Here is a 13,112-nt window from a genome sequence, read left to right as displayed (position 1 = left end):
GGGCATTAAATACAACGGCAGGGTATTTTGATTGAAGCCATTGTAAGGAAGGGTAACTTCCGACCTTCAAGTACCTGCTGCCTTTAACCCGGGTACAGTTTGAGCAAACGAAGCCACGAGTGTAAACCCAGAGTCGGCACTATTGTCAATTAAAACTTTTTCCAATCATCTTACGCTCAACGCTATCTTTTCCTAAACGTTCAAGCATTTTTGTCCCAGGTGATGAAAAGTCTAATAAACTGCCTTTTCAGAAGCAGTACTTTTCCACTTTAAAGCCAACCTTTCTCAAAGGCTGACTCTTAACTGCTTCGTTAGGGAGAGAATTTATCATAACGTGTGCCCGACGGATGACATTAACTGAGGTTCCATTTACTGAGGTGTAACCTGATTTAATTTCCACCATCAATTTCAAAACAGGTTTCTTTCGGAGATCAAACGAGCCAAAAGTTAGGGCACCGTCTCCTCCTCGTGCCAAGCATCCTTTCTTGAAATCAATTTCGTTCGATAGGCATCATCAATGTCGCCGGAGGATCCTCCCCTTGCAGCAAATCAACTTCACCCCGCGACATGTTGGAGGCAAGCATCTTGCCCATGAACGTTTTACATAAAAAAAATTGAGAGATACAGATACATTTTGACTGAGAAACATGACGCCTCACAGAGCTTATAAAGTTTCTTCTTGATTGTGATTGATTTTCATTTAAATCTTCTCAGGACGCAGGGAACACAACAACTCTCAGCTGCTTTCTTGGGATTGCTTAGGTTTCCCAGGCAACGTTCAAGATGCAGGCAAACCCGAATTTTGGTCACAGAGGTCAAGGGGGTCACCTGCGGGTATGGGGGTTATAAATATCGCTGAATGTAATCTGAATCAGTTGCGGCTCCCAGGAATTAAAAATTGTTGGTTATTTATGATTTTTTATTTTATTCTTCTAAACGTTAATTGTTTTTACAGAAGATGAATAAGAACAGTCTGTGAATTAAACACATTTCTGAGGGATATCAAAATAAATAGTAACTATTTCCTGAGCAAGGTCTGTACAAAGTCTCTGTCAATAAAGGTAGAGTTGCTGCTGATTATCATTACTTGAAATTCAGTGAAGCCCACAGACTGAAGCTAACAAAAGATGGTCACAAAATATTAGCAAAATGTCAGGAATTGGTTGTCATTCGTCAAGCCGAAACACGATGCTTCTACGGCGTCACTGTCCCCTTTCCCTGGGTAAACAAAGCACATCCTAAGAAAATATGGCAAAGCAATCCCATACAAAGCGTGGCCAGGATCTGTAGGGAACATTCTCATTTCATGGTAATTTCCAGGGCGTTGGAACTGACGCTGAAACAGTACACCACAGGTCCAGGCAAGAATGCATCTGCCCTGTACACAGCTGGTGTATATTCCTTCATTATTGGGCGAGGATAGTATTTCCGAGTGTGTCATTTTTGTGTCGTGACATACCTGACGTGGAATGATAGAAGAATGAGAGAAGACAGTGTGTCTTTCTGGACTGTCCACCGTCTTTCGTAAGGCGCTCAAATCTGTAATTTAAAATCAGTGCGAAGCACTGTTATCAGTACCGCACCAGCTCTCTGCACTGGAGTTGACGAAAACGTTTTCTGGCAACCTATTTGAAATTAAGTTTGTCCAACACCTTGGCTGCATGAGCGTTATCCAATATGCTACCGAGGACGTGTAGCCAAAACTTACGAAAGGGGAACAATCGTATGAGGACCTGACTCGGTCTTATCCTCGGAAGGTTTTCGTACACAAACCACATTTGCCGAGAATGAAATTTGAAGTTCAACTGAAAGAAAGCAAAAATATACAGGTAGTTATGGGCCCTCGCTCCGCATTTCATTAGCTTTTTTTATTAGCTCTTCTGTAAGCACTACCTTACAGGTTTGCGAGGTCTTCGGTGTATGCGGATGTACATGTGCTTGTTTTGTACCCGTTGACAGTCACAGTTACGGGTGTCGTTCCTGTCAACGTATACGCGGAGCTTCGATGCTACTGATGACAAACTCCTGCCTCGTCAGGATGCCAGCTTGACCTAGAATACACAGGGGAACTGTTTACACAGGTGAATCCGAGCTTTCCATTGCAATCATTCTGCAAATATGCTGGAGGGTTTTCCTCGCCAAACAGGACAAGACGAGCACACCTTCCTTCCCTTCAAGAAGTACCGAAGGACCATAGACAAAAGAGCGACTCTGGCAACGTACCTGTTTAGGGATGAGTTATCATTTCGGTTTACATCCACCATTTAGCGCCACTCCGTGATCATTCGTGGGACATCTCCCGTAGGCCTTGTAGGTACACGTACGGTACATTAAAAAAAAATTAAATTGAATTAAAAAATAGCTTTCGTCTGCAGACTGGAATCCCCTCGGGCCGTTACAATCAATTGCGCACATTTGCAATTGGAAACAAAGGAAGATAATCAGATTCTGTCCTCATCTGGAACAGATTGACTTTGACGTTTTGTACCATAAAAGATGGGATTGCAGTGAGCCGAAGCGTCTGACATTTTGGCTTAATCCCAACAACCTCCAATCTTCCCATTTTAATGAACTTTTTAACCGAGCATGCATGACGCCAAAACCGAGAAGAAAGGCGAGGAGGATTTGTGGAAAAACTTCATAACCAAGTGAGTTATTCCGGAGGAGGGCGTGTCAAACCTCCACGTGGTTTTTGCATCAATAAGATTTCTGACTTCAAGTACATGTATTGATATTCCCTCACCTATAAGGAACGTTTCTTGGTGGTGGGTGGTTGAAGACTGGGAACTTCGAAAAAGAATTAGGAATCATTCATTCTTGAGAGATAAAACTGGAGAGTGTGGTTTCTGCAATATAAATTATCTTATTTCAAACTCCGGTAACAACATCACACAGAAATATCATTTCAAATTAAATCACCTGTGCCATTGTTAAATCAAATGTTAAATGTTAAGTGAAATAAATTAAATTATTTGTTACAATTTTTGTCTCGTTTTAATCCACTTGCTAACCCGCGTGAATCAATGCATGAAATGAAAAGAAAGCCAAACAATTACAAGAATGTATAAATGACAAAGTAAGAAAACAGTCGCAGAACCTCGAATAAAACAAATTCCCCTCAGATGTATTTAATGAGGGTTTGTTAGAGAAGTAGAACAGCTAGCCGATCAAAATCAATTAACAAAACACAGATTGAATCGGAGGACACATTAATTTTGCACAATATGCATAGTAATGAGTCCGCCACTGTCGGAATATCGACATCATTTTTCCCTTTGATAATCCGTTCAAGCTCGCATTTAACGGCGATCTTGAATCCTCAGAATCAAATCTCCTTCAAGAAGATTTAGGCTTTAAATTTGGAGAGCAGAGTCTGAATGAAAGTGGTTTCCCACGAGGTTACACCGTGCATGGGACTTCTGCTGCTTCGAGACAGAATTAGACTGTCTCGGGGTTATCAAATGTCATTTACAGGTACAAAACAATTTGATGAAGACTACGTTGAATCACTACACTTCTATTCATACCCTTAATCACCTGGAACCCCCATATTACCAAAAACCTCCCACCACAACCACGATCACCAAAAGGATAGGGCCCCAGATTTTAAAGCGTTATCAGTAGGCCTACCTTATTAAAAAAAAAATCTCAGGTTTGACAGGAATGCAGCCATCACAATCTACGGCTGATGCAGCCATTATATCCTTAGAACATTTTCATTTTGCCTGCAACTTGTATATGGGCGGCCGAAGTTAGCAGAAATGTCACTTTATATTTGGTTTTTTTATTTTACCTCCAATAATTTTAAATAGGATTGTATTTTTCTTTTAGTATATAGTAGTACGTGTATTATCAGTTGGAGTTCTAATAGCTGTGTGGGATTTTAACACTTTGTAAATTACTTTTTTATTTTTGTACCGACGGCTATTCATAGTTTTCGCAGCCACCTGTAGGGAAAATATGACTTTAACGTCAAAAGAGCAACCCTATTTAGTCACTAACAGGCTACCAACCAATTTCTGCTGAGCCATTTACTGCTGCTTAAATCTTGGGATAACCCATGAAAAGCCTGATCCACTCGTCCGTGCACCTGTCGATGTAGCCGACAAGGGACTGGACGACTTTGTGGATACACACGGGCATATCCGTTTCCTGGCCCACCACGAGTTGACACATCCACACGACGGCACGGAAGCTCCCGGAGCAGCTGATAGTGTCGGGATGGGTGGTTGATATCGGCTGAATTGGCCTGGAGATAATGTGCGACAGGAAAAAAATGCATCACAATCAATTTAGCCGGTTAGAGGCATGGCGAGAAACGGTGATTCTTAGTCCCAAGTTCCGGAAGAAATTGTATCTATAAAGGGGGATTGGGAGAGCTAGAATGTTTAAGTTTGGCTGCATTGGGTGCGTTCAAGAGGTCATTACCAAGAATTGGTTCGGTTGTTTCTCTACAGTTAATAACTAAGGATTTGAGTATACGCTACATCATCGCGTGTGATATTTACCCGGTTGAAATTACCAAAGAAAATCCCTGACGAATTACAGCAGATTAATTCGTGGTTATGACCGCTAAAAACACGCCTCCGCATACATTTTCCAGTTCAGCTGGTCCTTAGAGGGCGCCCCGCCTCCAACAGTCTGTCTTTGGGAGAGAGGAAGGAGGCGATTTGTTCATTCATTGAGATTACTGTATCCAATTCGTAAGAGTGACGTCACTTCAGTTTAAACCGTGACCACTGCACATGTGCACCGCACATAGAGTTACATGCATTAACGCCGTTCACGTGGAACCGGAAGTTAACGCGCAACTTCAGCGATCGTCCAATGGGAGCCCGCAAATCGTGGCTGGTCCACCTTTGTCACTTACGAACCGGACAGGCCCACTCACCGCAGATTTCCTTGGATGACCATCTCGATGGGGTAGTGATCACTGACATCTTCCGTCTGTGGAAGAGCATTATTATTACCGAGTTACTTTCACATTTCTGTAAACTTAAAACATTTGAAAACGGAGAAGATCTGACGGTATTGCCATGGGCATCGCTGGGATTTCCTTCATCCAGAGAGCAGATTTTTTTTCCAGTGGGAAACTGAACCCTTTGGCATTGAGCAGATAAACCATTTACGAAGCATTGGTATTTCCTGAGGTACACGTAGTTTCAAGCAGATTGGTGATTTTCAACCCCTTCCTGTGTCCAAAACCTCAAGCCAGAACTGGCGTAAGTAAATATATCAAATTTGCATCCCGATATCTATAACTCGATGTAGAAGTTAAGAGCGAATTTGACAGTCAAGTTTGAGTCCAGCAAACAAGGTTTGGTTTCCAACATCAAGTCCCTCCATTAGAGACAGTTACTCGTACCCACAAATGCAAATGACAGTCATGTGGTGTTCCTCGTATTAAACCAATGAGACTATCAAACAAAGGTTAAGAAAACGTGGGAGTGCGTGTCCTGGAGCAAAATCTCCATATCTGCGCCAAGATCTCCCATTCCGAATAAACGAACGTGAATTGACCAACCGTTTGTATGTCCAGATTATACTGCTTGTCAAAGTAAAAGGCTCCTGTCTTGTCTGGACGAATGTTGTCGGAGAGGTCGTCCCCAACAATCACGAACCTACAATTTAAAAAAACATATCATTAACCTATCGATACAATAGGTATTTCATAAATCTACACTTTTATTTAGGGTTGGAAACCGTTTCGGTTTTGAATACACTCTCCACGAGGGTCTTGAGTTGAAAATCCGTCTCAATAATGCTATGAAGACAAAGACTAGAGCTATGCAAACCTCCTAAGAAGTACGCTTTTAAATTTTCCATAGGGTATATTTTAAACGCATACAAAATAGTACAACTGGGTTATTTTCCACTTGGCTGAGCTATTAAAGGATTTGACGACGCAGAGTAAAAATGAATTGTAGATTTGGACTAAGACACTCTGAAAACTTCATTCGACTGAATTTCGACTGAATTTCACTCTGGTTAATCTTGTCCTTATAGTTTCAGTTGAAGGGATGAATTTTCTCTCTTGGAAAATAGGAAAGCAATGTCATGACGATACGTGCAGTCATTTTAAAGTATTTTGCAGCTGAAAATACAAGTCAAGGTCTACAATGTTGAAAATGAATTATGATATGACAGGAAAAGTTGCATCTCTTCCGGGTCATGCATTTGAGAATTTTACGAGTGTGGATTAGCTCACATTACCGATCATAGGCACAGTCTGACTTGGCTACTGTGGTGTCCATGTCGTCGGGCAGAATCCACTTGAATCTCTGATCTGATCGCAAATTGATGCCACGCAGGGCTGTCTTTGATAGATACCCACAGTCCGCGTTGAAATCGCCCGCAATGATGGCGTTCTGTTAAGGTACCAATTCAAAATACATTCCACTACTCGTAATTTGAGAAGACACCATTATTACGAATAAAAACTTGGGTTTTGTACTGTGAAAACAGCAGAAATGAGGTAGGTGTTGTGCCAAACGCCTTCATTTGGCGTGATACCCGTTAATTTTTCATAAAGGCATCAAATTTTCTGGCAAGAGTTTTTGCTGTTAATCTTCCCTCGCTTTGGGGTTGCGGGACAAGTAGGCCCTATCAAAACGTTGGCTGTCTGTATACTTCCGATAAAGAAACTCATTCTTTCAACACCAACAGTAAGAAAGTGAGAAGATTTGAATCATACTGTGTTCCCAGATCTGGCGACAAAGTCGTCGTACACGTCGACAAGATGGTTGAGCTCTTCCACCACCGCGCTCGGCTTGATATGAACACCAATCATCGCAAAGCGATCCACAGCTGCAAAGTGAAAAACGAAGTAAGTGTTCGTCAACGACCTCCTCACATCGTTAGAGAATGCGGTTAAGTGTTTTGCCAAACAAGGTTTTAACCACTAAATCAAAATTACATTTTAATAAATTTAATAAATACAGTTACCTCGTTGGCATGTATGCAGGTTGCCGACTTCTGTTTCGCATATACAGATGGAAATTATTCTTGTCAGTAATACGCATGTTTTCCGTAAAGTTTCAGCAACTTTGAGGTCAAGTTCAAAAGGTTTGGTTTTATTTGCTGTAAAGATAACATGATAGGCCTACAGGTTGCTGAATGACCACATAGAACGTACACACCACAACAGGTATTGTTTGGGTTATTATACCTTTCGTTTTTCTAATTATTATTTTTGACTCAATATGACCAAAACAGCCTAAATTCTTACCGGTAGTCGGTGACTCGAAATAAGCGATGAACGGTTCCCGCTCGAACTGGTCGCCAGCTTTATCCTCATAAACGTAACTCCACAGCAAGGTCAGCCGGCTTGACCTAATGAGGCAGGTAATGAGATCAAAAATTATTTCGTCAGTTCAGAAAGCCTGGCAGGTGAACGGATGCCTGGAAGGGTTGGAAATTAAAGGATAGGACTTGTAATCGAATCACCATAAGTCAAGGACTAATTAATATCAAGTCAATGAGTCTAAACTCCATCTTATTCATAGAGAATGCGAAAAGGGGATTTTGTTGTAAATGGTCATCGACAGTGACATCAGCGTCACTTTAACACTTTTGACGTTACTTTTATTACTTTGTCAAATATATTAATATACTTTGTCAAAATGTTTTTATGAATGACTTGTAATTGACTTTTCAATGACCTGACGTACGGAGAAACTTCCACAAAATACGGGCGTTTTACTACAGTGCGTCGCCAAGGGTTGTCAACGCAGTGGCGTTCGGACGTGTCGACTGGCAATGAGCATTTGGAAATGGTCGATACACCCATTTCACACTATAGAGCCCGAAAGTAAAAGGGCACCGTGCGCAGCGAGCTTCCGGAATCATTACGTGGTCTTATCATGTTCGATAACTTTTTGGGACAATAATTCCTAACTGAAACCACCCCATGAAACACTCATGTTGGAATTTTACCTTTGTCTTCCTCAACTAATATTTGGGAAAAGTCACCTGGAGATGGGTAAAAAACTAATTTTATTAACGAGCTTTCACGTCTGGCGATATCGTACCTAGGTATCCTTGTTCACGCACGTTTCTTTTCACTCCTCGTGCTTTCGTGAAAACGAGATTGTACAATGTTGCAAAGATTTACCTACTTGCATAGGTTCCAGATTCCCTTGAGTTGACATCACGCAGTTGTTGTCAGTAAAGGTTAGATAAAATATTAGAATCTTTCGTAAAAGTGGCATATTGCTTTAACTTATCACCCTTTAAATTATAAAAGTGTGCAAATATTTTGAGCTGTTTTTATTTTGGCTTTTACTAACAAACTACCATAAAATATCAAACCGTATCTGCGCACGAGACTGCCGCATTGCACAGTCTGTTCTTCATGTATTTCATGTATTTTAGATTTCGGAAGTGGTGGGTCAATTTTTGGCAGGATATTTCTCATTTAGGTCAAGTAATTTTTCAGCTTCTATTAACTGATATACTAGGAAATATTTTCGAAGCCCCTTTTCTGAGTTGGATTTTTGAAGAAGTAACTGAACGAAAAAACATTAAAAATTGTAAAATCTTTGCGCTTCATTTTCCTATCCAACCATTCCGGAAGCGCGCCATCAGGGGTCAACTTTCAGGCTCGTGTTTCGTCGACGCATTGCAAACACTTGATGGCGCACTATTGTGAAACGCTCTTATTCTCCAAGACGTCTTGGGAGAATGTCTTACTTGTAGAGAAAGGCATACTGCTCCTTGCTTGTCGTCCTACCGAGTCGTTCACTCACGATGATGTCATATTTATCTTCCCGGTTCCTGCATTAAAAACATTCCAAAAATAAATCTATCGTGTTATTGGGGTGTGATCCCTGGCTAAATGATGTTTCAGGTTTAATAGGTTCTGGCTAGGTCCCCCCGAACACGGATATTGACAAATGGGAAGATACATACATGTGTCTCCCGGAAATATGAAAAGAGCTTCATGGTGGGGAAGAAATTTCAATAATCATTTGGGGGAAAATGAAATATGGCCATGTATTAAACCTTTGTTAATGTTCAGAATACATGCAAGCACTAAATGATCTGCAAGATTTTACGCAAAAAATGGTCGGTTCAACACCAATTCTCCGAGGAGCAAGCATATATACTTATCATAAAGAGAGATTTAGTAATGAGACACGTACGTTCACAGAAAACAGAAATAAACTCACGAATTCAGAAGATCTAAAAGTATTGAAATTGCCGTCTCTGATTTATCTCGAATTTCTTGAATCAGTAAGAGATCATACCGCTGCAGAATCTGTAAGTGAAATTAAATTCAATTGCTTTGAACCCGCAATAGTATGCAACATTTAGAGTTACGGTTCATAATGGCACATGTATGTTTACTACAATGTTTGTAACAGAATACATTCCAAATTAGTATTTTGCTAAATAGTTAAACATTTTGATAGCATGCGTTTCCTCTCGGTCATTACCCTCAAAAATAAAATTAAGACAGAAACCTCACAAGAGACCTCATACAGTGGCTAGCATCAGGCATACATGTACATGAAAGCAAAAATTCTGTATAGTCCATTATGATTATAATGGCAGTGAAGTTTGGGTATAACATGGCTGAATTCGAATAAAGAGCGGGTAAAGGCACAAAATGGAGTCTGGCTGCAGGGCTTAAAAGTTTGTGCGGGGAAGGAAACGATATGGCTGCAATAATGCTTGATATCTGATAATGTAATTCTTGTCTCACTTCCAAAGGGGAATGCACAGTTTGTTTAATTAACAGAGGGGGAGCCTTCGGAAGAAGGGAAGAACTCAATTTGTGGGTGTGACCGTGCGTGCTATTTTTTGGGGTCACGTCTCTGCATACTTACCCTTACAAGTGTTTCCACCACGTCAACTTTGCCGATTTTGGACAGTCCGAACACTTGAATGTTGAACGCGCCAATCACCAGCGAGCCATCGTCGGAGGAGCCCTGCAACTCCATTGCTCGAGACGATGGGGGTGCTGTTGCAATTAGCAGGTAGCAGGCGATGACGAGAACATATGTAGATGCCATTGTCATATGATTTGCTTGCATTCAGCACCTATACATATACACCGTTGTCACAACATTAAATGACACAACATTCAACTATCACTAAGCTGCGCTCATACACGAACAGCGCATTGGAGTGGCACTTTGTGGACTCCACACCACTCTACAGCAAAGCGGACTTTCCGTTGACAGCAAATTCAGTCTAAGACGTTTGATTAGGGGAGGGGTGGAACGCGGATGGGGGATAAAAAAGCTTACAAAATAAGACCGTGCATCTTCTTTGTGGCCAATTGGCGGTATTTTTCTCACTGCCAAATTGAGAAGAAATATGGACACGCAGTTGACATCGAGTAAATCGGATATATCAGCTTATCAATTTTATTCTAAAGAGTTCATTATGGCCCTGCGGCAATGTAAATCAATAAGCGATCCTCAAGCCGTGTCTGTGGATTCCATTGTCAGGCACTGGGGTTTATGCGCCATGATGTAGTTGCTTAATTCGCCCTCACCCCATGATATGGGTATTAAGATTTCCAAATACGGAAATCACTAAGCCCTTGCAGTAGTTTACCGTCCATAGAAGGTCAAATGTAGCAGGGAAAATATTGAAGCATTCACTTAGAAAACAGAATTATTCTGGCCAGTCCCATATAGGTTTGTTCACAGGGCGTCACCCGTCAATATCTGTGTATGGTGTATGGAACTCTTTCAGAGAACAGATCCACAGTTGCATTGCCGCGGCATTAGTATGGAGACTGACAATGAAGGGCGAAACTTACTGCCATTAGCCTTTTTTGAGGCATGACGGACACAATATGAGTGCGTTGTTTGAAGTTGGTATAGGAATGAGCACAAAAGATTCTACCGTAAACCACATTGCGCCCTCCATACCTCAAGGCAGTTCAGTGCTGAAGGGTCCCAAATTCACTATGGATAAGTGCTACACAACACTCAGGAGTTAAAGGCCAGGAACATTCTGGGACGCATTATGCTACATATCTAAGACTAATTTACCATCAGAAATTCACATAATTCAAGGCAACGTATAATTGTTTTATTCCTCCGTGGTTCATGCGTTCAAATGTCAGCTTACCACAAAACTTGGTGTCAAGGCAGGCCGTCTCAAGGCAGGGTGGAAACAGCTGCCCGGGCGGTATACCAACGGGGATGTCTGTTGTACGCGCCGACTGGTGTTGTAAGCTTGTCACCATAAAAAGTAGTATCTAAGAACTTTCAGAAATTTCAAGTCTTGTGTTTGGACGTCCACAATATACATCTTCCGTCACGCCCAGTAGGTAAATGTAGTTATTACCGGTCAGTGTGGTGTGCGGGGCGGTGTGCACGCACCGACCAATGAAAGCATTGGTACGGATGGATGAACACTGAAAATGTTTGTCATTGGCTGACATGACCCCCTCTCGCATAGGCCTACATGCAGCGCTTCCACAGTCGATTGCATTTAAGCGAGCTTGTTACTGTGCACAAGGGCACTGTCCTCACAATGGGATAACTCACTACACGGGATAGCGGAAGTGGGGCAAGACTTGGATTACGGGGATGGATTTAAATTTCCCCTTTATTTTCCCATGTTGCCAACTCAACTTAAGGTCCAAATTATAGCCCCTAAATCCACGAGGATTTGACACGTGGACGGCCATCCACAATGAGCAACGTTGCCAGAATGAACGCCCCAATAAGACATGATGAATGGGCAGAGTTGCCTGCCGGTCAAAAAAGTTCGCCGTGAGAAGGATCCCTTGCATTTTACGCCTCATATGCGTGCAATAAGTATAGGCTCTTTATGTGATCAATTTGAATAGCTGAAAAATAAACAGCAGAGTGGCTACACTGGTCCCTATTCTCCCACAAAACAGCGCCCATCGTGGCTAAATACATCTGTACATAATGCATACCCATATATGCACGGCTAACACTGCCATCCTCCATGCATAATTGCGCTTGCCCTCACTTCAGTTCCAATTAACCCATTCCTGACACATTCCATGTTTGGGATGCGACTCCAAACTGAATCTTAAATGAACGAACATGTGACCTGTTCATTTCGTTACGTCGAAAAGCTGTGCGTACCTGTGAAGCACATCAAGTTATTACGTTCCTAAGTTAATTTACCCCTTTATTAATTATTCCAAAAATTTGATCTTTTAATTTGCCACTTCGAAAGTCATCTACTAACACTGTTTGCAACTCAGGTGCCAAGCCGACCCAGACGAGCACGGTGATCGCGTACATAACGGTAAGAGGTTTGCACAAGTAAGCAGGAGGTGGTAGGTGCAGCGAATGACCGTGCCTACCCCGGGTGCCCCCCCCCCTTCATTTGAAATCGATGCGAGCGGCTGTATAGGCCGATGCTTTTCTTGTCTTTTAGTTCCCCTTTGAAAAAAAGTGTGCACCCTGGGTGCCTCCCGGACATAATAGCCCTAGTTTAACACCACTGTTAGTGATTCCGGTTTCAGCCAAGTTTTAAAAAAAGGGAAATTCTAATACGTAACATGAAGCTGGTGTGGGTGAGTATTTCTGTATGCATCACAGAAGTACTGTTTGTCCGTGCTCAGCCGTGCTTGCCCAGTCAAGAAAGATTTGCCGGCTCTCTTGTTACCAACTGCTACCGAGAGCATGGAGGAATAAAACACTAGGTATAGGAAGACGGTAACAAAACTTGCTATGATACTGGCGGTCGTACTCTGTGGTTCCCGGCTTGCTCACTTTATCATGAAGATGTTCACCGACGCTGTCCAGCAGGGAGGGAATCTCTACATCGGCTGCGACCTGGTGGAGGGAGTCGGGAATGCGACTATTTCAACTGGACTCTGGGAGAGCCCTCTGGAGGCGGCACCGATCGTAATGCGTGCGATTCACAATAGAGCGCCTCTAAGAGTTTGCAACGTGTTGGCCAATCACAACGCGTGAAATTTGTCGACTCTTTTCAAACGTGCATTGGGTCGACAGATTTCGCTCGTCGTGATTGGCCAACGCGTTACAAACTCCTTGAGGCGCCCTATCGTGAATCGCCCGTATTGCCTGCACAATTCTACGGTTCTCATATTTTTGGACCATGAGAGAGGGTTGGACGGCCGGTCAGGGAAGGGCAAAAACGAC

The 13,112-nt window shown here is 42.3% G+C and overlaps 1 protein-coding gene across 1 annotated transcript; it reads right to left on the bottom strand.

Annotated features, from left to right (window-relative positions):
* Nucleotides 1-2,838: 2,838 nt before the first annotated feature.
* Nucleotides 2,839-12,754, bottom strand: LOC147798378 (deoxyribonuclease-1-like). The gene is made up of 10 exons (XM_087140488.1): nucleotides 11,089-12,754; nucleotides 9,831-10,044; nucleotides 9,171-9,259; nucleotides 8,692-8,775; nucleotides 7,229-7,332; nucleotides 6,695-6,807; nucleotides 6,214-6,368; nucleotides 5,525-5,621; nucleotides 4,892-4,947; nucleotides 2,839-4,249 (listed from the first exon to the last, which is right to left on the bottom strand). The coding sequence occupies exons 2-10, from the start codon at nucleotides 10,035-10,037 to the stop codon at nucleotides 4,042-4,044; spliced, it is 1,113 nt and encodes a 370-aa protein (XP_086996614.1). The 5' UTR covers nucleotides 10,038-10,044; nucleotides 11,089-12,754; the 3' UTR covers nucleotides 2,839-4,041.
* Between the last annotated feature and the right edge of the window lie 358 nt (nucleotides 12,755-13,112).

This window comes from Acanthaster planci, linkage group LG08 (assembly GCF_054643075.1).
Source record: "Acanthaster planci isolate LZ-2023a linkage group LG08, COTS_SCS, whole genome shotgun sequence".
NCBI classification, from domain to species: domain Eukaryota; kingdom Metazoa; phylum Echinodermata; class Asteroidea; order Valvatida; family Acanthasteridae; genus Acanthaster; species Acanthaster planci.
This window is presented reverse-complemented; position numbering and strand designations above follow the sequence as displayed.